The following is a 26,477-nucleotide window of genomic DNA, read 5'->3' on the forward strand; positions in this document are numbered from 1 at the left end:
AGCGTTTCCCTTTAAAAAAAAAAAAAAAGCCTTGACTGGAGACGGGATAAGCCCTGTGTCTCCTATTAGCAACTAGACCAGATGGTGGGTTAACTCTTGATAAAGCCATGAAGGGAAAAGGAATACTGTTTATTTTAATGAGAAATACCTTCTTTGTTGGTTTTTTCTTTACTTTTTTACACCAGATTACTCTCCTTGAAGATTTTAAAATTTTATCATCCAATTGACTCAATTTAAAATGTATTTTGTTGAGATTTTAATGTTACATAACAATGCAGAAAGGAAATAATTGGGAAAGAGGACAATACAAATTTCTAGCTCTTCTAAAAAGTGTAGATGAGTCTTACTGTAAATCTATTTTTTTTTCTGAGGCTTCAGAGGTTAGCTATGGAACATCAACAAAGATCAATATAGTAAAAATCAGATAAACAAGGGATGGAGTAGAGTAAGACATTGAGATAAAAAAAAAAGAATCCCACATTGCTATCTGAACCTTGCAGCCCACTGCTCCAAAAAGGGATGGGTCAAATGCAGAGGCGAGTTTCTTCAGTGTGAGTTTAATAAAGTTAATAGAGTTAATACTGGGAGAAGTGATTATTAACCAGTTTGAGTAGGCCTGGGGGGAGCAGAACTCTGATAGGAGAAACAATTCAATTCAGTCAATTTATATAGACTATTTATATAGTCAAATTGGTTCAAAGTTTTCTATCCAAGGAAAACCAGCTGATTGCATCGCCCCATTGACCTAAATGCATTCCCTCACACCAAGCATGCTTGTAGTGACAGCGAAGAGAAAAAACTCCCTTTTAACAGGAAGTAACCTCCAGCAGAACTAAACTCGGAGTTTAAACTCGGAGTTTACACTACCCTTTTTTCAAGGGTAGTGTAAATGGGGTAAAAAGGAACCTGTCAACCAGCTCCACAGGTGGCCCCGTCCAAGAAATGTACAGCCAGGCAGATGAGCTCCGAGACAGCTCCCATGTCAGAGGATGAAAGAGAGCCCATCCAGTTAGTCACAGTCAGAGAAACAGGACTACACTGAAAAACAGGCCAAGCTATCTATAAACAAAGGTGTTGATGGCAGAATGATGAAAAGGTGTCCCTATGTCCTCCAGCGGTCTGAGCGTGTAGCAGCATAACAAGGGAGATTGCTCTGGATAACCTGAGCCACTCTAACTATAATATTGATCAAAAAGTAAAGTTTTAAGCTTAATCTAGAAAGTAGACAGAATGTCTGCCTCACAGACTAAAAAATCTTATTTTAAGAATCTCATCATGAAAGTCAGTGGTGGAAATTTCCTGGTCTGGCGGTTCCTTTTCTAACATTGACATAATGGAGCTGAATATAACACAGTGCTGATTGGTTGGTTTACAACGAACGAAGCTGCTGAGCAAAGACACTTCATGGCAACAAGCACTCACGCACTGAAACATCAAATTGTTGATATAGTAGAGTGACCAGACATCCCCTTTCTCCTAGACATGTCCTACTTTTCGCCACGACTTATAAGTAACTTATAAGTAACTTACACTTAACGTATGTCAACAATCAGATAACTTACCTGTAACTTATGCCCCACATATGCACATACGCTGGCATACATAATGACTGATATCACCATGTTTCACTGAATTTGTAACTTTCACATATTTCTCATAATGATGCCATGATCAAAAGTAGTCCCCATCATTAGTATAAGAGCCTTTTATCATCTCTTTAGAAAACTAAAGCCTCATATTGCAAACTTAAACACCAGTGCAGCTCTATAAACTCTTCGCTTGTTTTCCCCCATGGGTGAAGTTTCAGCAAACATAAAACCTTTCCATCTGTTTTCCTCTTTTTTTTACCTTATCAGCATCGAAGCAGCTGTGGCTGCTTTCGCCCAGGCTCGGGCTCCTGGGATCTATAAGGGAGACTACCTCAAAGAGCTTTTCTGTCGCTATGGAGACGAAGAGGACGCACCCTCTGCCCCCCCACTGCCTGAGTGGTGCTTTGACGACGACGATGGGGAGGTGGATGACGACGGGAACGCAGTCAGTCAAGAATCGGGCCCCAGCTCTTCAGGGTCGGCGCCGAACAAAAGAAAGAAGGAGAAGCTGAAGCTGGTGAGAGACTCTGGATTAATGATTGTGTTGACATGACACACATAGTCTGCTATATATAATAATAAAGTACATGTTATAATCTTATATTCACTGCTGCCAGATATTTGTCATACAAAAAAAAAAGTTAAAAAACAATCCACTGGACTTGGTTTCCATCTTTGAAGACATTTTGTCCAAAGCAAAGGAGAATAACGAGTATTTTTCACCTTTATTGCACCCAGATTGAACCCAGATTGAAAAGCTGAGTCAAGGCGAACCTAATAGCTGAGAATATGATACTCCACACAGATCTGGAGTAGAGCTACAGCTCTTAGAGCCGTTACTGCACCATTCGACTGTCATTAAGGACTACTGTCTCTCAGCTGAGAGGCCTGTCTCGTCAGTTAGACCAGTCTTTGGCTGCCTGGCTGTTGGAAGAGTTTCTGTGGAAATATTTTACGTTTGCATAGCACTTGGACTAATAAAGCTGTTTTAAATGACTAAACCTGCACCTGCATCCTGTATGGGGGTTTTAAAGGTTTTCATTTTCATCGTGGACCCCCAGAACTCACTTCTATGTTGAACTCTTTAGCCCTGATCTCAGGAGATCAGCCACAGTTTCTCGTGGAAAGGATTTCTCACCCTTCACCAGGTCAGAGACATTAGAGGTGAGGGAGAAATTAGATCCCTTTTCTCACTTGTGTGCACTCTGCCGTAACAAAGCATTTAAGAGGAAGCTGAAATGTATCGCTGATGGTAAATTGCTCAAGGCCAAGCCATTACCCAGTATTATCATGATCAACTTTTAATGGTATCATGATGTGATGATATAGTCCCTCTATGGGCAGGTTTATTTTTGAACAAGTGGTAGAGCCTATAGATAAAGTCACTTATGTGATAAACTAAATATTTTCTCTCTTATCTAAATGAAAATGTAGTATTAAAAACGATGAATAATGATTTTTATGTTCTGAAGTTTACAAAGACTGGATCCAAATGTTGTTGTTATATAAGCATTTAATTGGTTTACGCATAACTCTTCAGTTGAACTCTTGCATTAGCATATATTGATATTTGAGCTAATCCTTGCTGATTTAATTTAACTGAAAGTTGTTTTTTATCTATATTTTGAAATTGTTTCAAAACAAAATAACATTTAGACTCTTTATGTGAGAAGATAACGAATAATAATTTTAAGACATATAGAAAATGGATTTCTTAATAGGATCAATTTGTAAAGTTAGTTTTTGTCTAAAACTCAATCCCAAACACGACTTTATACCATTTTAGGATAAAGGATTTTCTAAGCAACTACATTTCTCTGAATAAATGTACTAATGTGTTGGATTTTTCTATTATTAGGATACTTATTTGTAGCAATGGGATTAGATTTAGTTTGTACTGACAATCAAACATCCTGAATTGTTCATCCTGAATCTATTACAATTAGATTAGTTTGAAAACCTTCACTTCCCTGGGAAAATAGTTTGTCACGGATGCCACTTTGAGGGGAAGCTACGAGTGTGAGAGGGAGTTTATTGTGGAAATATAATTAAGCTCCAATAAAGCTATTTCCTATTCATGTTGTTTTTATAATTCTTTATTTAGAATAAGGCTGAAGTATTTATATAATATTGTTTTTCACCAATTTCAATAACATTTTAGTTTGGATGTTTGATCCTTGCTAATACTAAGGATGCAAATTGGTGTTTGAAAGAAATACAATTTATAATATATTTTAATTGTATAAATAATTCCAGCCAATGTCATCTGTACATTGTCTGCAAATTTTTAGTACCTAGTTCTCAACTAAGTACTGAAAAAAATCTTTAGAGGTCTTTTTGGAGATTTCATTGCTAAACTTTGACAATTTTAGTCAAGTAAAGGTGAACTTTATTTCTAATCATTAAAATATACTTCATAAAATAGACTGAGCTCTGCAGGAATACACCGATTGATCCCCATATGATTGCAGTCGGCCGATAGTTCTCTTATTGGTATTGATTGGAGTTATAGAAATGGATCAAGGCAGGCAGATCAGGTGACGTTGATCACAACAAACCTCCCCCAGGGCATCCATTCCCACTTCTCAGACCCAGGTCCTCCATTTCTTATTTTTATTTTAACAGTAAATGTCTTATTCCTAAGAAAATAAGGTTAATAGTTTACAAGTAGTATCAAATGGTACATTCAAACTGAATGCAAAACCTGTGAAAATCTCACCAGTTTTGTGTCCTTTACTTTGTCTTAAAAAATTTGCCTGGCAAACAAAAGCAATTCATATGACAGGCGAAAGGCTGCACTACATCTTTCAGCCTACTTGTTGGTGGCTTCCCTTCAACATGGTGGCCATGGATTTACAGATGCTGTGCTTTTTATTTACTTTTGAAAGCCGGAAAAAGATGTCAGCAAATGTAGGTTCACTAGATTCCCGGAGACGGAACCATAATGGAAAATGCAGAAGCTATGTGTGGATGAGGGTCGATTTTTAGCAGTGCTTCCACCTATCCATGACCCAGTCTGGGGCCTTGTCCTCATGCGTTGTGGGAAATCGGAGGAGCACAGTGGTATAGGGAGAAGCCCACTGGATGCTAGCCTCTTAGCAGTACATTGGAGAAGCATGTCGGGCAGACAGAGTGGGAGAGAAGGCAATGGTTGGCTGCAGTCTGTGCCAGAGGTAGAACAACGAAATGGTCCTTCTTTGGCTAAATTAACACAGCTTTTTAAAAGCCATCTTAAGGGCATTCTTCTCTTCATTCTTTGTCAGCATTATTTTCTCTACCTTCAGTTTTGATTAAATAAAGCTCGTCTCCGCTGCCTCCTTTATTAAAACCTTTGTCAATTTTTACACTTTCTCATTTCCTAATTCTCATACTTAATAATACAATTAAAATATAGATGACACAACAGAATAGAAGAATTTACGGATTTGATGCTGTGATCGGCAGATACCGATTTTGGTGATTGGTGATCGGCAATGACATCGGCTCCCACAGTCTTCTAGGTCTCTAGTAAAAAACAAGAGTCTGGAAAAGTAGCGTATCGTACATGATATCTGTGAACAAGCAGAGTTGAAATAAATTGATGTATTTTGAAATTTCCACAATAAATGAGATGTATGGTGTTATTACCGGTCCCTTTTCTTTTCTTTTCAACTGCAGCTTCTTGTTTAAAAGCTGATTCACTTATCTTTGAGAAGGCTTACTATTGTGCTTCATCCATTTCTGTTTAAGCTTCTTTTCACTTTCGTATCATAACAGTTAGCATGACTTATCTGCTCTGAACTAGTATAAGAGGGGAGAGAACAAAGCTTTCAGAGGAAACTGTGAAATAAGCTGTGTATAGCATTAGAAGAGGGTTGAAATAGTTGTAAGGGCGAGTAACAAGTTTCCTGGCAAATGCTTTAAATAATTAATGTGTGAATGTTTTTTGCTCACAAATAAAAAGGGGGATTTTTCTTTATATCTCTCTGCTTGGTTTTGTTTGCAGCCAGCCACTCATAAGTAATGAAACAGCTGTTTTGTATCACCCTGTGTAGGAGGATGAGAATGTTTATTTTAAACTCCAAATCTTTTAATTTTCCTTTTGTTTTATTTGTTTCTCCTTCCAGGGTGCGGTATTTCTTGAAGGGATCTCTGTGAAAGGGGTCACACAGGTCACAACCCAACCCAAGTTAGGCGAAATCCAAAGAATGTGTCAGGAGATGACCGAGTGGGACAGGTAAGGCGCTCCCTTAATCGAACTCTCCTTTGGGAAACTGTGTTTGCATATGTGGGTGTAACATAGCTGGGAGTGACTCATGCAGCTCAACTTTTTTTTTTTTTTTTTTGTCCTTGTTTTCTTTTTGGAACATTTTCACACTTGTATTCAGATAGAAATAGATTTTTATACTTTAAGGAAATATGCCATTGCAGCCTCTTCCTTGACAATTGCAGCCAGTAAGCCCTGCTGAGATTTCTCATTACAGCAAAGAGAACAATGCAAACTGTAATTTTCTCTTTCTGCTTTTAAATAATTTATTTGATTTCTACCTTCCAATTTTTGGTTTAACTAGGCAATCTCAATAAACTGATGTAGAAAGTATTTTTTAAAGGCTTCTAAAGAGAATTATCTGGAGGTATTTTATGTATAAAACTAAAATATATAGTTTCTGTTGTTAACCTTTACCATTTATCTTTGTAGTATTTTACTGAAACTTTGGGTTTTTTGAACAAAAACCTAAAATAATTGATACTCAGCCCTGAAAACTAATTAGTGATGTAAAAACATAAAAAAAAATGTTTTTAGCTCTGAACAAGGTTTATTGAGTACGGAAGCCGGGAGTTTTTTTTTCTTCCTTTTTCTTCAGGAGATAATGACATAACTATCTCATTATCATGGTTAAACCATTAATTGTTTTCTCGGGTTAAAAAGATAATTAATTTGTTATCATGAGATAACAGTTATTGATTTCTTGAGATAACGAGATGATTAACCTTAGGAGTAATGAATGAGGCTGACCAACAACCCCGGATTCCCAGTCCTTCCATGCCTGTAGTGCCCGTAGTTGTGCAGTCGCGGTACCGCGTGTGCAGAAATAATCAGTTTAGTAGTAGTTTTTGAGTTTTTACTGCACTAGTGGCTCGTTTTTCCTGACTGTAAGCTGACAGGAAAAGGGGTATGAGAGAGGGGGAGAGACATGAGGCAAAGGATCACAGGCCGGATGCGAACCCGGTTTAGCCGTGTCAAGGACTAAGGCCTCCATACATCGGCCGTGCGCACTAACCACTGCGCCACCTGCACGCCCAAAAACAGACTGTTTTTTAATGAAAATCTTAATCTGAACTCATTTTGGGGGTTAATGCATCTTAAACCTGTTACAGGCGTAACACCGGGCAGTTCAGAAAACACCTGTTGCTAGGGCGCCGACGACATAGGTGTACTTTCTTATGAATCAGAAGCGGAAACAAATCATCAAACCAACGTCATCTCATTACCAAAAGTTAAACACAGGATGTTTCTGAATGTTTTATAAAACGGGGTTTAAAAAAAAAAACGCTGAATATTGAAAATTGTAAATCATATACCACTCTTATGTTTACATTTGATCCTCCTGTTTATGTTTTATCACTGCTGCACTTTAGAAATGGAAATGTCTTGAGAGCAGTACTGAACGAAATTTCTTTTTGTATACACTCTGTGTACAAAATGAAAATAAAGTCTGTGTAAGTCTAAGGATTATTTACAGAATTACACATAGGCTGCCATGACTTATACTTATAAATCCTTTCCCGCTGTTGTGGTATTGAAGGATGTAATCAGTTTTAACACACACCAATCCTCTCTTTGTGATGAGAAAAAGGCTTTTCTTGTCTTTAGATAATGAGAAAATTATCAATGTGTATTAAAACTGATTACATCCTTCACTACCACAACAGCGGGAAAAGATTTATAAACATAAGTGATGGCAGCCTATGTGTAATTCTGTAAATAAATGATCATCTCCTTACGATGAGAAAACGGCTTTCATTGTGTTTAGATAATGAGAAAATTAATTCACTTTCCTGAGAAAAAGACAGTGAAAAAGTATCGAAGGGACACGACATCTCTCAGCTCCATAATGGAGATACCTCTTGTTGTCATCTACCAATCTCATATTTGAATATTCTCCATGCAGAAATATTTTAGCTGCTTTTCTCTAAATAACTTTTTTTCTATAAATAGCATAAAAATTAATATGTTAATTTTACAAAACAATTTTTTTAAAGCTTATACAAGCTTTGAATGCGCCATTTTAAGATTTTTAATTTCCTAACTGTCAGCAAGTCCTTATTTGATTTGCTAATATTAAATATTGTAGGCTCCATTAGGCTCAAATTTTCTTTAAGCACCCATTAATCAATAGAAGAAATCATAGTGAATTCTTAGGTTCTGGTGCATAAAAGCCAAACCATGACATATTTATCTGAGATAAGGTTTTTGTTTATGTAACATGTTTTTAAACCAGAAATGACAATTAACTTGCTGTCATTTAAAACACAGTCATCAGATCAGGTTTGTATTTTTTGTTTGTTTTTCGTTTTTTTATTGTTGTTAAAACTGATACTAAATATCCATTAATCCAAATATATTAGAAAAGCAAACAGGATCTTGTGATCCTATTTTTTCCATTTCTTTTGCAATTTAAATGCACATCTTAGCCTCAGTGTCATTATTTTGTGTTTTTTTTCAAATAGTCAACTTGCATAATAATGTATTATTTTTACTGTCTGCTATAGCATTTGAAGTTTTGAGCTTGAAACCCCATCATTGTGTTGCTTTTACTTGAGGTACAAAGATGCATTATTTACCGCATAGTTTTTTTTAAGAGTCTATGTAACAGGGCTGGGTTGAAAAAATGTTTTTTTATTTTATAGAATTATGATGAAATATTTTATTTAGCTTTAGCCTAATCATAATTAGCATGATCAACCAGGCATGTATAAAATATGTTTTTGTGTTACAGGTCTGGATTTCCTGGTGCGCAGCCTGTGTCCATGGATCGGCAAAACCTTCGTTTTCTTGAGCAGAATCCTTATAAAGTCAGCTGGAAAGCTGATGGTACACGGTGAGTATTATTTGTTTAACAGCACATGCCAGTGCAGGTGTTATTCTTTGTCCCTCTTACTAGAAAAAAAAACTGTCTCTCATTGATTCAGCTTGTTCAGAGTCAATGGAAACACATTGAGTTTATGTCTTCAAGTAGAGCTGCACAGTGTTCATTTTAATTCTCCATCCTGTGAACAATGTAAAGTGCTTTTCTTTCTTTTAGATTGACTTTTTTTCTCTTTCTTCTTTGTCACCTGTAATTAAATCAGGTTTCAGCAGACAAAGAAAACCTGAGAAGATACAAACTACAATTTTCAAATAATTAGTTCTAATAAGGGAAGAAGAAAAAAATATTCAAACCAATCAGGCCCTATGTGACAAAATGATCATCCTCTAAACCTTATAACTGCTTTTGTTATCAGCAGCAACATCTACCATCAAATGTGTGGGATTACAGTCAATGAACTACTCTTTTACTAAATTCTCTAGATTTTTCCACATTTGAAGGTTTAGAATCATAGATATTCTTTTTAAGGCCATGCCATAACCTGATATTATATTTAAGTCTGGCCTTTGACTAGGCCACTGCAAAATGTCAGTTTTTAAGCTTTCCAGAGGTGTACTTGCTGAAAACAGAATCTGGATTTTAGAAATTTAGTAAAGCTGTTCAAGTCCTGATGCAGCAAATCAGGACTGTATTTATCACACTACGGTACTATCACCATATTTGACTGTTTGGATAAGGCTCTTTTCCTGAAATGCATTTTTACTTTTATACAAAATAACCAAATTACTACTTTCCAAAAAAAAAATCCACTTTTATCTGCTCAGGTCTCTGAATATTTGCCCACAGGTCCTTTTTTTCCTGTGAAATATGAGGTCAGCCTTTATGTTCTTTGTGGTCTGTGGGGATTTTAGCTCTGTCTGGTCTGTTTGTTATTGTTTTATTATGAACAATGAATAAAATGATGTAAACAAGGCCTGTAGTGTTTAGATTTGCTGCATAGTTCTCTTGTGACCTTCTGAATCAGGTGTCGATGAACGCTTTGGGCAATTTTCGTTAGCCAGCCTCTCATGGGAGGATCCACCACTGTTTTATTTTTTTAATTTGTGGATATAGGCTCTCGGGGTTTACTGGATCTTCAAACTATGGAGAGACCTTTGTTACCGACTGCAGACTGATACATCTCAGCAAATTTGACTCATAATTTCTTAATTCTCTTTAGTTTAGGGAATATTGCTTCTTTAGAACATTTAAACTAACTCATGCAGTCAGACAGTTTCTATTTAGGGGATCTCCTGAGTTTTCAGGTCTTGCAGGAATCAAGTCTTAATATACTTACTTTTTTCATTTATTTAAATTTATTCTGACATATTAAACATTGAGAAAAAAGAAAAACAAGCAGAACAAAGAAAACACACCATATTCATGTCTGAAATGGAATAGGCTAAAGCCTAAACTTATTTCTCTTACCTCTCAAAGAGTAAATCATAAATCAAACAAAATGGCAACACTGCTGTAAATATATGGAGAATGGAATAAAAATTAGAGTTCCAAAAAAATGCTGGAACTTCATTACTTCATATAAGTTTTATTTTGTATGCTAGTTTTTGAGTGTTAAGTGAAGCCATAATTGCAATGCTATTGTAGTAACTCAGATTATCCCTCTCTAAGTTTCAAATTTATATTATCTAAAACATGAAATGGAACAAAAAAAAAAACTGACTAAACAGATGTTTGTTTACATTGCATTACCTTGAAGATTTTGCAAAATGAAATGGAGAGAAAGGCAACATTTGACCAAATATCTTTCAGAAACTCACAGTGACCTTAATTAATCTGAACTTAAAGCAATGATTATATGTTATTTTTATAATCAAAATTTTATACCTAACTGCACCAGTTTTGCCTGAAGAATGTAAGCTTAAACAAGCAGGCCCACTCTTTTGGGAGGAAAGCCAGGCTCTGTAAGGATAATACTACTAGAAGGTCCTTAAGGTATGACTGAGCTTAGTCATTAAGAACTTTGTTTGTAAAGGAGCTCTGAAAGGAAACCCAACATGACTTGTGCTCCCTCATTAAGTTTTAATTACAGAATATAGCTAATCAAACAGAGTGCTCAGTGAGTAGCAGTGGAGAATGGAGATGTGCAAATTAGCTGCTCTGATGCATAAACCCAGACTGATAGGAACGACTTCGTCCAGTCTGTTATCCGTGAAGCCTGAGAAATGCATCAGGTCACTTGTTCTTTCCCGTCACGTTTTGCTGTGAATTTGTTGTTTTCTTTTGTTTCATGTCTCTCTTGTGCTCGAGGCCACTGCTGCAAGGGAAGAGAGACGTTTTAGTATTCTGCTAGTCTGCTGTGAAGCACTGCCTCTCTGGCTGGTGCAAATGCGCTGTGTGCAGATGAATATTTAATGACTGCAGTCAATTTCAGAATTTTACATATCGACGCTTTAATTTCCTGTAAGAGTGAGACTCTGAGGGAAAAGATTTTGGCTCTTGACCAGGACATTACTAATGTGTATAATTAGTGGCTGTTATCTGGAACTGCTTAAGAATGCAGCGAAAAGTTTAGCTGTTGAATTTTAACAATGACTTTGAGCTCTTCGTCTGCTTACCTTAACTCTCGACATGGAAAATGTTTTACCTCCAGCAGCTGGGTTTTAAAGGGTAGCGGTGCTGTATGTGATTTCATCTGTTCTGATGCAGGAAAGAGGCACGTCATTTTGTGAGTGACTCATCCAGGCTCAGAATATACCATATGCCGATACTTCTTCCCTCTACACTTTGTTCGTTTTTTAGTTTGTATTCATGTTTCCAGGAATGTAAATATATCCATATGGATGTTTTATTTAAAAGTTTTTATTGTACTATAAACTTAATTATTATTATTATTATTATTATCATGCACCAGAATTAAATTTAGTTTTGCTCTTTAATCATGTCTATAAACCAACCTGCCAAATGAATAAAATGAAGCCCCAATCATTAGTTTAGCATTTGTCCAATACAAAACGGTCTCATTGGAGCACCTTTTATGAGAAAAAGAAAATCCCTTTAGACAGTTTTTTTTTTTTAACCATGTAATTATACCGGCTTTAGCATAAAAAAACAACTGTTTACTAACTGCATATATTGTATTATTTAGAACTTTGTTGTGTATATTTTTTTAAACATTTTTTCATGCATTTAAAATTAGTTTTAAAATGAGGACAGTCTTCATATTAATACATGCTGATCCCTTGCAGTTTAAAATGTGTGGCGAATCAAAACCTCAGAGTCTATTCAGCATCTTTTGAAAATCCTTTCTGTGCTCTTTTTTTTTTTTTTTTGCTGGTTCATCGGTAGTCCCAGTTTTCTCCTTTAAACTGCTCATGCATGGCACTTTATCAGCAAAAACGATCAAGTAGGAGAGGACAGTTATTTAGTTTTTTTTTATCATGATAAGAATTACGATTTATCTTAATGATTTTATATTCAGTCGATCATGTTTGCAAAGTTTTAAATCAATAGTGTTGGAATTGCTTTTTTCCTTTTTTTTTAATAACTTATCTTTATTGCATGAGAGAATCAACAAACACCCACGTGCTGGAAAATATAACAAGGTGCAAGTAATATACGCTGTTTAATGCTGCAAGAAGAACATTTTAAGAGCAGTATTTGTTTTCATTTTAATATGTAATCAAATTTAAATCCTTAATTTATTGACAGTCTGGCTGCATTCCTACACATCTCATTCACATCTGCCCATATCTCTTTTCCCAGCTGTTGTTTGGCTCATACAACACTCTAGGATCAGAGGATGTGCACGTGTATGGTGAAATAAAACTCCAAAGCATCAGCTTTGTTGAACCTACCTTACCTGCTATGGATATCATCGCTTGGTTTTGTTGTTGATGTGTTTGAGTCATTCTTTCAATGAAATATCTTAGTCATTTTATAAACAATGAGAGCTCCATAAACCAAAACAAAACCAAAATTGTTCTCGAATATTAATGGTTGCACATCATTTGTGGGTAAAAGATGCATTAACCTTTAGCATTATCTTCTTCTGGCTTCTGGCACAAAGCATGGTTCAAAGTATTTCCTTTTACACAGTCAATATTGCTTTGTCAGAGTAATTTTTTTCTTTGATTCAATGGTTTATGGTGCAGCGAATATAAAGTAATTTCTTAATCATAAAATGTCTCATGCACCTCAAGTTATTTATATAGCACATACTCACAATAGGTCATACAGACAGATTGGTTTAAAGCAGGGGTCGGCAACCGGCTCTTTAGCGCTCCCCTTGCGGCTCCCTCGAGCTTTTTCAAAAATTTCTGAAAATCGAGTTTTTTTTTCTTTTTTCTTTTGTTTTAATATGGTGTGCAGGAGGTCAAACAAAAAATAATTATGTTTTCCAATGCTGTAAACATTTGTATAATAAATAAATTTAAACAATAATGTGCGTCATAGCCATAGAGATCAGTGGTCATAACTTGCAACCAGCGCTGCGCGGTGCCAGACTGCTGGAGTGTCTCGGACCATGGATCCCAAAGGGGAAAAAAGGAAGATAGCTGATGAGAAAAGAGGATTCAAAGAATGGACCGATTCATTTGCTTTCATTATCAATGCGAAATGATTGCCGGCATTTTTGCTTGGTAATGAGAGGTTGGCTAAAAATAAAAATTTGGAAAGGCATTTCCATGGAAGGCAAGCTAAATATGCAGCCAACAACCAAGCTGGGAGAGAGAGATAAATAGTGATTGCAGAACTTCTGGATAAATTAGAGGAGAGCAAATGTAGATTTAAGAAGTGGATTACATCTCCAAACTCCACTACTGCTGCTAGTTTTGTAAGGATGGAAAACCGTCCACAGATCCAACAGGTTGAGCGCTGATGCAGGGATGGAAACTGTCTTACATTTTTTCCCCAAATCCTAAAAATATCACACCAAGGAACGCTGGGATGTGGGATTTCAGGGTTAGAGAGCTCTGCTCTGATGGTTGTCAGTTCCTGCTTGGTTCCTCATAACTCAATCAACTCCTCCCAACAGAAATACGTCCACCATAGAGAGATTCCTTGATCCTTTTTCTATAATTTCATCAATGCAACAAAACTTAAACCGCACGTTGAAGGGCAGTTAAGCGGCGTACGGTGAAGCAGCGCGTGATGGGAGTGTTCACTGCTCGTCCCTCACCTCATGCGGCTATATATTTGCTCGAGGATAAACATTTAATCATGAATGCTTATTATATATTTAAGCCCACATACGGTAGTCATTTTTTATAGTGGGATAATACACTTTCAGCCCGTGTTTCCATACGAGGCTTGTATAAGACTTTTACATTTTTGCGGCTCTAGACAGATTTATTTTTTGTTTTTTTGGTCCAATATGGCTCTTTGAGCAGTTTGGGTTGCCAACCCCTGGTTTAAAGGTTTCTATTTAAGGAAAACAAACTGATTGCATCAACTTCCCTCACACCAGCCATGCATGTAGCGACAGAGGAGAGGGAACCTCCCTTTTAACAGGAGACTTGACTTATGGTTTTCGTTGAAAAAATAAATAAATAAAAACTTGGTGTATTTTGCACTTTTTTCACCTATTCTTTTGACAACACTAGTGACTCTTAAACTTGTCTCAGCTAGAATCAGCTCAGTAAAAATAAAATAAATCAATATATAGAGAGAAGATGCTGTTGCATCATAATCGAGGTGTAAAATACTATATTTAGTACAAAATCATGTTAATTTTTTTTTAATCATGCTAAAATGTAAAATTTCGCGTTTTAAATGATTTGATGGCAAAATTCTAACTTTTCCCTTTTATTATATTGGTGGACTTTGGTTTAAAACATTTAGCTACACGCTCTAATAAACCAGGGTCATTTTCTCCTCTACTGTTATATCAAGGCTTATTTTGAGCAAATATTTTAGAACCAAAACGAAGAATGTGCACAGTGCCTGGGAATTAAGAGCCGACAAAAACATAATTTACTTTTTTAATAATGTGAAGGTCTGAATGTTCCCTCTTTATGAAATGAGGTTGCCAAGTCTTCTAAAACAGTTTTGTAAGAAAAGCATTTCTTCATTCTGTCAAGGACAGGTCCTCTACAGAGTTACTCTGTTTCCCTTATTTTTTTTTTTTTATACCCAGGAAAGAAATTTTCTTTTAAGAAGGAAAGTATCTTTTACATTCTCTTTGATTCAATTTAGTCTTTTATGTAAAGTTAATTTGTTTTAAAATTACATTTAGTTAAAAATGATGGACAAGTTGTTGAGAAATTGGTTCCATCTATCTGAAAACATAGGGTTTACATTTTTGAGTTTGTGTTTAAGGTTGGAGACAAAGACCAACTTAAGATATCTAATATTATTTATTCTCACTTCGTTGATACTGAGATTTAGAAAAAAACAAAGTCTTAAACCTGTAGAATAATATATTAGGATTTAAGTATTTAAAGTTTGTGTGCATGCTCAGGAAAATTAACTTTTAGAAAAGGTGCACTAATCATAATTGAATCATTTATTATTCCCATCATGTAGTCTATCGGAACACATTTTTAAATGTGCTGCACTATTTGATCTTCAACCTTTTAAAAGCCAAATTGACTTTTTATCAGATGTCTGACGCATTGGGGTGGTGAGGACAGATTACTGCACTTTGCATTTTTGGAGCAAACCTTATTTAAATCACTGCAGGTTTCTGTTTGTGACTGTTAAATCCAATGCAGATTTTTGGTAAACAATTGTCAACCAATTTATATAAGATTGTTGAAAAAAGAAAAGAAAAAATACTTAGTCTTCCAGGAATGCTCTCAGACCAAAGCAGATGATGCCAACAGTCTCATTTTATGACCGCAGGGCTGTGCATCAACAAATCTAACAGCTCAACTGCCCTACTCAATAACACAGTAACAAGCAAAAAATGATGACAAACTGCTGAAGTGAATCTGCTTAGTTAAAAATAATTTGCAGCATTCCCTTGATGCACAGAGCAGCCATGCAGAGAACAATAAACCTCTACTTTCTTATCTGGAAAGTGCATGTTTTCCAATGGGCTTTGGAAAATCTGTGAGAAACTTTGACTCATTTGAATTTTAAATCAGCTTGTTTTAGTCTCTCCTGACAAGCAGCTTGTTTGTGAATTGAGGGACAAGTAGCCATTAATTATATCCCTAGGTATTTTAAACGAGAACCTCTTTTTCTTGATGTACTTTTAGGTAACTTTGAAATCTTTCATTTAGATTCATTTGATTTATGTTAGTTTCTTAAAGACCCAATTATAGCGATGTATCAATTATTAATTGTTCTCTATTAAATAGAATGGTTCAGTCAGGATGTTTGCTGCTGTTTAGTTCATTGATTTTCAGAGTGCTTGTGGTTTAGATACTGATTTGCTGAGTTGAGCAATTGCTCAGTAAAATGCATGTTTTTATGTAGTTACAGCTCCCATTACTAAATATTTAAGTATAAAAGCTGAAAGTGTTACTTGAAAATAGTTGACATCAGCTGTTCCTTGTTGCTTGATTATTTAAGTCTGTATTGAGGTTTGCTGCCAGTCTTTAAAAAGAGGTTTGCATCTAGAAATTGGACTTTGTTGCTCCTTGTCTGGTTCTAGATGAATACCTCATAAACCTGAGTTTGCAGTTGGAGATGGACATGGCAGCACCACTGTATCTTAAATTACTTTCTCTAACTAATGGACATTCTGGTCAAACTTCTGTAGGGTTCCTGAAGTTTTGACATTTTTCCAATACTCATACAGGCTTTGTATTTTCTGACCCAGGGAATATAGAGAAAATAGAAGAAAGGGGGAAAAAAAATAGTATTATGTGTAGTTATTGTAGAGCACCAGTCATACTACTATTACCTGAGTTTTTTTTTTTTTATAAAAAAAAAGTAAAGATACAATAGACATGGATCATTATCTCCAAGCCACCTGATGCATTACAGTGTGTTTGCCATGGTTATTTAACAACACCCATCCCTAGAAGGATGGTTAACAGTTAAATCAAATGGAGAGTGGAAATTAACAGTGAATATATTAAGATGTTAAGAAGGAGATTTAAAATAAAGGTCTATCTATTTACTTATTTAAAATAATTACAAACCTTAAAAAAAGGCAGCTCAGTGGCGCACTGGGTAGCATTGCTGCCTTGCAGCAAGAAGGTTCTGGGTTCGATTCCCGGCCCAGAGTTTGCATGTTCTCCCTGAGCATGTGTGGGTTCTCTCCGGGTACTCCTGCTTCCTCCCACAGTCCAAAAACATGGATAAGGTTAGGTTAATTGGCTTCTCTAAATGAAGCATGAATGGTTGTTTGCATAACTGGTTGTTACCCTGCGATGGACTGGCGACCTGTCCAGGGTGAACCCCGCCTCTCGCCCATTGACTGCTGGAGATAGGCACCAGCACCCCTTGCAACCCCAATTGGGACAAGCATGTCAGATAATGTATGGATGGATGGATTGATGGACAAAACTTAAAAATGAGTACAGTTCTGGTTCATCTTGAGCCGGTTCCTAATTTAACATCAGGTAATGGTAGGTCGAAGCATATAGATATTTAATCAGAGCAGTCTTAAAATGAAAACCTCAAGTGACGCAAAGTACAGCCATTATACTCCGGTAAGTAGATTTTAAACCAGTTTTAGAATGAAAATTTCTCTCCATCTGTATTCAGTCTAATACTATTTTTTAAAGTTATAACAATCAGATTTTATTTAAATAGTTTGCTCCATTTACTTATTTTTTTCTTTGGAAGTTGCACATCCACCCGTCCAAAATGTATTTTACTTTTGCCCAGCCATCTTTTAGTTTAACCACAGGTCCGTTTATCCACCCAGTCATCCATCTTATCATTTGTTCACCTCTCCTCCCACGTATCCATCTATCTGCATTCCCCCAACCTGAGCTCCATCTAAGCTTTACCTGTACAAAATCTAAACTTATCAGCAATAAAATGTTTTAATTTACATTTTTACAAGTTAGCTAAAGTTTGACCAGAATATAATAGAAAAGTGAGCCAGGAAGTCTGATTACTATTTTTATTTGGTTATGAATGTCATCACACACTAACGAGAAAAGCAATTTATAGTTGCCTGCTGCTTATATGTCCAAAAAGCAGTGACAGTTTTCTTGCTCTTGTTGACTAACTTCTCTTTAAGAGGAAAAGAGCCTGCTCCTCTTTGGGTTAACAAAAAAGCAGCCCTTCCCCTTCAAATACCACTAATGATGTGCAAAGCCCTTTGGATCTGATTTAAGCCCTCCCCTGGAGCTCTGCTGCTGTCAGTCATGCTGTAGGACTGGACCAGCAAAGCAGACGCTCCAGACGTCCACGCCTCATTAGAGCTGAAGAGCTTGTGGGACATGGCTTGAAGTGTAGAGATATAATCCAAACGTTGCTGCTTCAATGAGAGGGCAGGATGAGAAAAAAGGAGAAGGCAGGGGGGACCTACACTGTGCATAAAGGAGAACATTATAGTTAATAGTTTCCTAATTTGTCAGCAGACATTATTACAGTTCTGCTCTGAATTTCATAGAGATGAGAAACCAGGTGAAACTGATAAAGAGGACCACTGGGATTAACAGTGAGCTAATGATCTTTTCTTTCTTTCTTCTGAACACTCTTGACAACATTACCCATGAATAACTGGCCAATTAGATGGCTGAGAACTGTTGTGGCCTCACTGGATGACAGATCTTTTCAGCTGTGACACTCAGCCTGTTTGATCTTTTGAGCCATTAGTCATTTTTTTGACATAAAACCTATTATTCATTTTCAGCAGAACATCATATGTCTAAACTGAGCTGTCCAAACATTCTATTTTTCTCATTCAAACATCTCATCCTTGCGATTGTGTTCACTCCCACCTTCATATGGCCAGCTCATCATTTTTCCTCTTCTCCCACTTTCAGTCCTTCATACAGAAACTGTAGGATTGGGGGTGGGGCTTATTGAGCTCATCTTGGAAAGCTCTTCTCTACTCCTAAGTGAGTAGCCTTTTTGCTTGACCCACTGGGGAATAATGAAATTTTAAGTGAGGCCTTATTGAATTTCCCTTACAGAAAGCTCAGTTAAATATACTGTTAAAGTGCCTATCATGCAAAATTAACTTATTTGAGCATTTAACAAAGTTTTATATAGAATTCCTATTCCTTCTTCAAGAGCTTATCCAAAGGTATATTTTGCTTGATCATGCCTTTGAAAAGCTTATAAAAGTCTGATATACGATCTTTAACTAAAAGGGTTACAACCTTTAGTACTCTAAGAGCCCTGAAAGTTATCTAATAAAGGAGCTAATATTTCATACAGATGCTCACAATATTTCCATAAAAAAGGGGGGCTTCAACTTACAAAAACTATGTTTTTATGTTTTTCACTGATCAAACATAACATTATAACCAATCACTGGTAAAACCTTACCTTGCAGGCAAAATAATTGTCGCGAGAGTAGTAATTTTCTAAATGCATTTTAAGAGTAAGGTTAAGAAATTCCTTTATTGTCCAACAATGGGTTATGGGTCTTGCTCAGGGACCCAGAGTGGCAGTCCGTAGGAGTGTGTGGCACTTGAACTCAGAACATCTGAGACCCAAGCTCTACAATCTAACCACTAGGCCCCCACCACTTGCCAACACATCTCAACACAGAAACAATAAAATGCCAGACATGTATGACTGCAACCAGAAGCAGCTAAAGCAAAACAAAGAGCGCTGCGGCAGTTTTAGCTGGAATAGACTCTATTGTTTTTTGAAAAACATGCAAAAGGACATAATTTGTGCCTTTTGTGGATGGGAAAGATGTTTGCATGTTCCTCTCAACCGGGGATTTTGATTTTTGAGATACTCGTTATGAAGCTTATCAAGACGATGAAACGTCAAAGCTGATAGTGCTGCTCTGATTGGCTCAAAGCTTGACCCATGAGGTGTATGCTGTTTAGTGATTTACCCAATCCTCTCGGAGAACTGTACTGACTGTATCTCCCTTTTGCTAAAACTTTCAAGGATTCTGTGTATAATTCAGTTTGAAGTACACATACCAGTCTGCCAGATTAAGTGAAACGCTTTGGTGTTAGAATTTAATACGTTAAACATTCTGGTTGTAAACTTGGCTAATAATTTTTTTTTTTTTTTTTTTTTTTTTTTTTTTTTTTTTTTTTTTTTTTTTTTTTTTTGTGCTTGACATGCGCCAGGTTGTAATAGCTAAAGTTGCTACTGTTTCCTGTTCATTCTGTTGCTTTAAGCAGGATACTAAAACTCTGCCATAAAGTAATGGTTCAAGATTGCTTTGAGGAGCAAAACTGGTTTAAGATGGGGACTCGGCCTCCTAGTTTTCTCCTAAGTGGTTATCCTCACTCCAAAAAAATGTCTGTCTGCTTTCTCCTCTCTCCGCAAATGTGCACTGAATTCATGTTATACTTCTACCACACACCTCAACCCTTCTTAACTGCCATTGGCCTGAATTACTGTAATACGAATTCCTCATTTCGATATTATTTTGATTGATAGTTTTTTTTTTTTGATGAAGACATTATATTGCAATAGTTGTAAAAAATTATATTAATATAGACAATATCCATTAACCCATCCAACCGAGAAACATAGTCCCTCCAGTGTTTACTGGGTGTCCCCTGGGCCTCCCCCTGGTGGGACGTGGCTGGAACACCTAACCAGGGAGACGTCCAGGAGGCATCCTAACCAGATGCCAGAGCCACTTCAACTAGCTCCTCTCGATGTGGAGGAGCAGCAGCTCTACTCTGAATCCTCTCTGGATGACTTAGCTCCTCACTCTCTCCCTAAGGGAGAGCTCAGAAACACTACAGAGAACACTCATTTCGGCCGATTGTTTCCGGGATCTTGTTCTTTTTGTAAAAAAAAAAAAAAAACAGAATGCAAAAAAAATATATATACATGTTTTTTATAGTAGCAAAGAAGGGGCCCATTGATTTAACTCCTATTAATATGTTAAAAGAGATTGCAAAACAACTAATCTCCTTTAGCCTTGCATGCAAGTGAATGTTATCCATTGCACTTTACTTAATAAGCATATAAATGGCTACTTTACATCTCTTAAAGGTGTTTGTCTGGAAACTAAGTGTGTTTATTGATGCAAATAATAATTAGCGTTATTATCTCTGGCTTTTCCAACAGAATCTAAATTAAAATGCTTGGGAAGAAATTATAGTATTACGTTCTCCCTAATGTAAAAAAAAATGAAGGCTAACTTCTTATGAGTGTTTCATCTTCTCAGCTCTATTTAGGGATCCAACAGAAGGGTGGATCAAGGTTTTTACTTGTTTTTATTGTTTACAGTGTTTCTTGACTTGGTAATCCATTGTGATAACAGTTGGATGAGCAGTCGGGCTGCACTCTGTCTCTCGATTTAACTTAATTCTATCAATTTTCCACAGATAATGTGTTTTATATACTCAGCCTTAGAGTTCTGGATTTAGACAAATTGCTTCATAAAAATTATGTAAGCAATTTATAACCATTGTAAAATATGAAATCACAATTATTAATCACTGTACTGCAATATCAATGATTTTAATTGACTACCTTAAAATTATATTTCGCTTTTATATGACATAGAGAACTGATATGCAGATGAGGAATTGGCTTACAAACAGATCGGCTCTGTGGAAAAAGAGATTTTTTTAGATTGATTTGCAAACTTGAGATAAAAACTTATTAGGAAATCAGTTTACACTTGAAGTGTTTGCTCAGGTTATTTAAAAATACAACAAAACTTGCCCTTCACATGTCGCTTCATTTTCTGCAGAAAGAAAAAAGCAGCAAACCTCATCAGTTAAAGAGGAAAAGGTCTGTGTGCTTCATGAACTGGCAGCATGGATCAGAGAAGTCTGGAATCAAATTAACACCATTCGAGTGTTTGTATCGTGACCCATGCTGGTAAAAGGGCTTATCTCAGACGTTTTTTTTCAAACAGTCGCACAGTCTCCAATCTTAGGTTGCCGAGTCTCTCAGGGGTGCTTACTCAAGTGAAAAAAGTAATTTTCCAGCAATAGCTTCTCTTCCTCTCTCGAATTTTTCTTTGTTCTATATTCTTCTATTTAAAAAAAGCTGAGATATTGAATACAACTTGTAGCATAACATCTACAAGTTTAGTATTAAGATTTGTCCATCAGGATATAGATATCAGTCTTTTGAAAAATTATATTTTCACATGATGTGAGAAATGCATTGGGTCCATTAAAGACATTTTATTTTTAGGCCAAAATTACAAAAACTTCTTTATATCTGACTAGGGCTGAACTATTTTACCCAAAATCAAAATCACCATTATGTTTAACCAACATTGCGACTTTCCTTTGCACTAACACAAGCATGTCGATGTTATAATCCAGGGTTTCAGTTTTTTCATGACCTTGAAAGCCTGCTTTTCCAGTGTCCAGGGAATCCAGTGTTGCAGGAGTTTACTGTATGATTTCCATGAAAGAGTTCTTTCTTCTACTATAAAGCATAGATGGTGTTACAGTAGGTTTCACAGTACTGCAACTCTTGTTCCTTTTGTGCAACAACATGCCCACTTAAATCATATTACCTTCACCTCAATGGCTGGAGTGAGAAATGTAGTGTATTTTTCTTCTTAAATGTATTGTGATAAAAATTTTTTTCAAAAATGTGATTTGAAAATTGTAATATTTCTTAATTGCGGTTGTATTGCAAAATCACATAAATGCCCAGCCCTTTATCTGACAAAGATAAAGCAGAGTTAAAACAGCCAAATTGTAAAAGAAAACCAACCTGGCATTATGTAAATAATGATTGGCTCTTAAACTGGAGGCACCAGTCTTTGTGGGAGCAATTTCCATCAAGTATTTGCAAGAACTGGCAAGTAGAAAGTTTTTCCCTTTCTTTGCAGAATGCATAGTTCTGTCAATCACAAATCATAAAGAAGTACAGCGTACCGAGTAGCGTAATTCTACAACCACTTTATACTGTTCCATATCTTTCTGAAATGTTGTTAGTTTATGCAAGATGTTACATCCCGCTTTTAGGATGTTTCATCTTTTTTAGTTTTGTTTTTCTTTGCATTTGATCAGTTACATGGATCCCATTTTTTGCTTAGTACCGGTATTTTTTCTTACGCTTATGAAATTTATTAAATGAGGCAAGTGAAGCGTGGAGTGCTTCAGATGTTGTTCTTGGTTTGGTTTGTCTTGGTTAATGTGACCTCCTCCATGAATGAATGATGTGATCTTTAAAGTAATATTCTTAGGCTTTGATTAGCTTTTTAAACCCTTTTATAGACGAGATGTATTTCTTATCTGTTCTGGAATATTTCAGTTCCTGTCTTGAGGCTTTTGGCTAACCAGGGGCCTAATCTTCAAAAAGTTTGCATGTATTAAAATATGCACATTTCTTTCCACATGCTAATCTGATCTTCAAGCATTTTATGCATTTGAAACATCTGCCAGCATCCATCTATCCATCCATTTTCCGTCACGTCTATTCCAAGTGGGGTCGCGAGGGGTGCTGGTTCCTATCTCCAGCTGTCTAATGGTAAGAGGCGGGGTCAGGTCGCTAGTCCATCGCAGGGCAACACAGAGACTAACAGGACAAAAAACCATTCACACCCAAACTCACTCCAAAGGAGTATTTAGAGAAGCCAATTAACCTAACAGTCATGTTTTTAGACTGTGGGAGGAAGCCGGAGTACCCGGAGAGAACCCATGCATGCTCAGGGAGAACATGCAAACTCCATGCAGAAAGACCCCGAGCTGGGAATCAAACCTGGAATCTTCTTGCTGCAAGGCAGCAGTGCAACCCACTGTGCCTCTGAGCAGACATCAGCGGGCAGTAGTACGTGATCCCTATTAAACATGCAGATCTTATTCTGGTGACCCAAACCCCCAAAGTTAGGGGTGGAGGTTGTGCTGGGAAATAAATCAGTATAAATATATATTGTGATCAATATATATATCGATGTAAAATACATGTGATTAAAATATATGCATGTTATTCTGGCGGATACAACCTCATAGCCAAACTAAAACAAGTTGCCGGCCTGATACAGTTTTAAGGGTTACATTTACAATTGAATAGAAGTAACTTGCAGTTAAGTGTCAGGCCTTTTCCTCTGGTGCAGATACTGAATAGTAAAAAAAACTCTTATTAATAGTTAATCGACTGATATGAAAGGCTGATATTGTGAGATATTTACATTGCATATTGCTCAGCCCCAGATGGAAGACATGCAAAACAAACAATTTACCAGCAGCGAGATGATTTGTAAACCCCAAAAGTGACTGCAGGTGCTGTTTTTGCTTCAGTTTTTCTGTACAATTACCAGTGACTAAATCAAAATCAAACACAGACATTTTACCATTCATGTTGGCCAAAAAGGAGGCATTGGCACAATGGAAGTTGATTAACCTATGCGAGAACCTATGCACAGGTGTACACACACACACACACACACACACACACACACACACACTGCTTGGCGCAAAAAAGGTGGCAACCTGGATTTAACTCAGAATATAGGTACGAGCCTTCATTAGATAATTCCTGCATCAGTGAATATATTTTAACTGGCAACAATTTAATTCCGAACTGGTTCTCTTTTTTTTTTTTTTGGAACCCTTACATCAAATGACACGTCCCACTGTTTTAGAAAAGATGTCAATTTCTTTCATAAGGTTCAAGTCTTTGGAATGGATCAAGCAGAGAAAACATCTAAGCAGATTGCAGAAACTACTAAAATTTGATAAAGTGTAAAAATAGCGGGGACTCATTGTCTTCAAAGACAAAATGTGGTCGGAAAATTTTTTTTCGAAATGACGGTCATTGACCATCCCTTAAATGTTTGCTGAAATCCAATCAAAGAAAAACAACGGTAGAACTTCAGCGGTTCATTTTACAAAGCAGGTTTACTGAAAACTCTTTAAGTTTTTAAAATCTGAAATCAGAGAAACTGAGTTTTTGATTTGGAAAAGAGGTTTTCTCAACCTCCGTTTCTGTTGCCATAGTAACTTTTTCTTTCCTGAAGGCATAAGCTTTTTCCGAGGTTAAAATTTAAGGATCCATCATGGCTTGAATTTCGAGAGTCGTTTAGGGAGCATGAAGCATCATTTTCATACGTGGATTAGAAACAGCAGAGTCCAGAACTTAACCCCACTGAGACTCTCTGGCATTGCTGGAGAAGGTATTGCGCAGTGGTCAGACTCTGCAACCATCAATGCAAGATCTTATTGAAAAATCAATGCCATACTGAGTGGAAATAAATCATGTAACTTTGCAGAAGCTTATCAAAACATTGCCACAGTGAATGTGTCGAACTACCCCTCAGAGTTCTCCCCTCTGACAATAATAAAGTTTGGCTGTGGGCTGCATAATTGAACTAAAACAACTTTAGCAAAAGACAATAATTCTGTTTTCACAGGTGGAAATTGGTTTTCAGAATTTTTTTAGTCTCATTAAATTTAAATAAACATTCAAGTGTGACAAAGGCAGGGATGTAAGAGATGTAACGGGGGAAAATTGTTCTTAAAATCCATGAAAATCCTAACAGCATAGTAATCATGGCAGCTTTTTTCATTGCAAATAGCAGTCTTGCGGTAGAATAACTTTTTGGATGCCATTTAATAAGTTATTTAGCTTTTATCTCACCTCTGAGGCGCTGCCAAGAAATAGCTGTATTTGCATCACGGTAAATGCTCTCAATTTAAAGGTCCTTTTAAAAAAAAAAAAAAAAGCTCTTGCATTTTAAGATATTAAATGTTTCTGTTAGTACTCTTAAAGCTATTTAGAGTAAACATGTTACTTTTTGTGTGAAAAGTCGGTTGCAAAAGTTAGTTTGTCGTGATAAGTTATTTTGCTTGAATACTGTTGTGAACGTCTCTCTTTTTGGACACAGTCTGCTAGATAAAAGTGTCTGTGTGCCAAGCGTCTTCATCTTTTCTTTGTCTCAATAAAACCTATTACGCCCTCACATCATGTTCTGTTTCAATTGAATGGAACTCATTAACAAATTAGAGGCTAATAAAGCCTTTCATGTTCTAACAGGGTGGCCACGACTCAACCATCTCATCTGTGCACAGATTGCATTGGCTAAGAAAAAAAGAATTAATTTAGTTGGCATTATAAAAAGTATTATTTTTACCTAATATAGATGAGAAAATATGCCCATGAGACCCTTTATTGTTGAAACAGATTGTTTATATGTTCTAATTTGTGCTCAAGTTTTGATTTTATCTCCAAAATCGTACTAAAAGAAATCAATACTCTAGAACTGATTATATTTTTGCCACATTCTTGTATGAAAGCACACTCTTTTGTTCTCTGTAAGCAATCAATAGAGGTTTAGTACCTTAGCAATTTATGGACAATTGTTATTGGTTTTACATAAAATACAAATTTCTTTTATCTATTTGTGTATCCTTATGTTAACTGAAGATATCTTATGTTGGTTTATTTATCATCATTCATCAATTCATATCCATTCATTTTTAATGATTTTCAATTGTGGTATTCCTCAAGGCTGTATTTTAGGTCCCAGTTGCGTTTTTAGGGTTTATGTTTAGAATATTATATTATTGTTGTTGATTGTTTTTATTTATTCTGACCTCAAACAAAGATAGTATGGATGTCTTTCTTTTTTTTTTTCTTCTTCTCAAACTCTTGAGATCAGTAAGATTAAAGGTTCCCTTTGATTTAAACGACCTTCAAACATTTGCCATCATGTTATGGGTCTTTTTAAAACTCATGACACAGAGTCTTTAGAAAGAAACTTCTTTGACCGTTTTTTTCTATTATAACCTCTAGCCTATGTGATGCCTAATATCATCACCAAAATAAAAAATATACACTTCTGTTT

At 36.2% G+C, this 26,477-nt stretch overlaps 1 protein-coding gene across 1 annotated transcript in view; it reads left to right on the forward strand.

The window, feature by feature from the left end:
* The window catches only part of rngtt (RNA guanylyltransferase and 5'-phosphatase), a 124,643-nt gene that overhangs the window by 7,605 nt on the left and 90,561 nt on the right, over positions 1-26,477 (forward strand). The window contains exons 6-8 of the mRNA XM_015405270.1: positions 1,857-2,106; positions 5,696-5,805; positions 8,570-8,671. Coding sequence (XP_015260756.1) covers positions 1,857-2,106; positions 5,696-5,805; positions 8,570-8,671 — 462 coding nt within the window. The remainder of the gene's footprint in view (positions 1-1,856; positions 2,107-5,695; positions 5,806-8,569; positions 8,672-26,477) is intronic.

Source organism: Cyprinodon variegatus, unplaced genomic scaffold, assembly GCF_000732505.1.
Source record: "Cyprinodon variegatus isolate N-32 unplaced genomic scaffold, C_variegatus-1.0 Scaffold37, whole genome shotgun sequence".
In the NCBI taxonomy this organism is placed as follows: domain Eukaryota; kingdom Metazoa; phylum Chordata; class Actinopteri; order Cyprinodontiformes; family Cyprinodontidae; genus Cyprinodon; species Cyprinodon variegatus.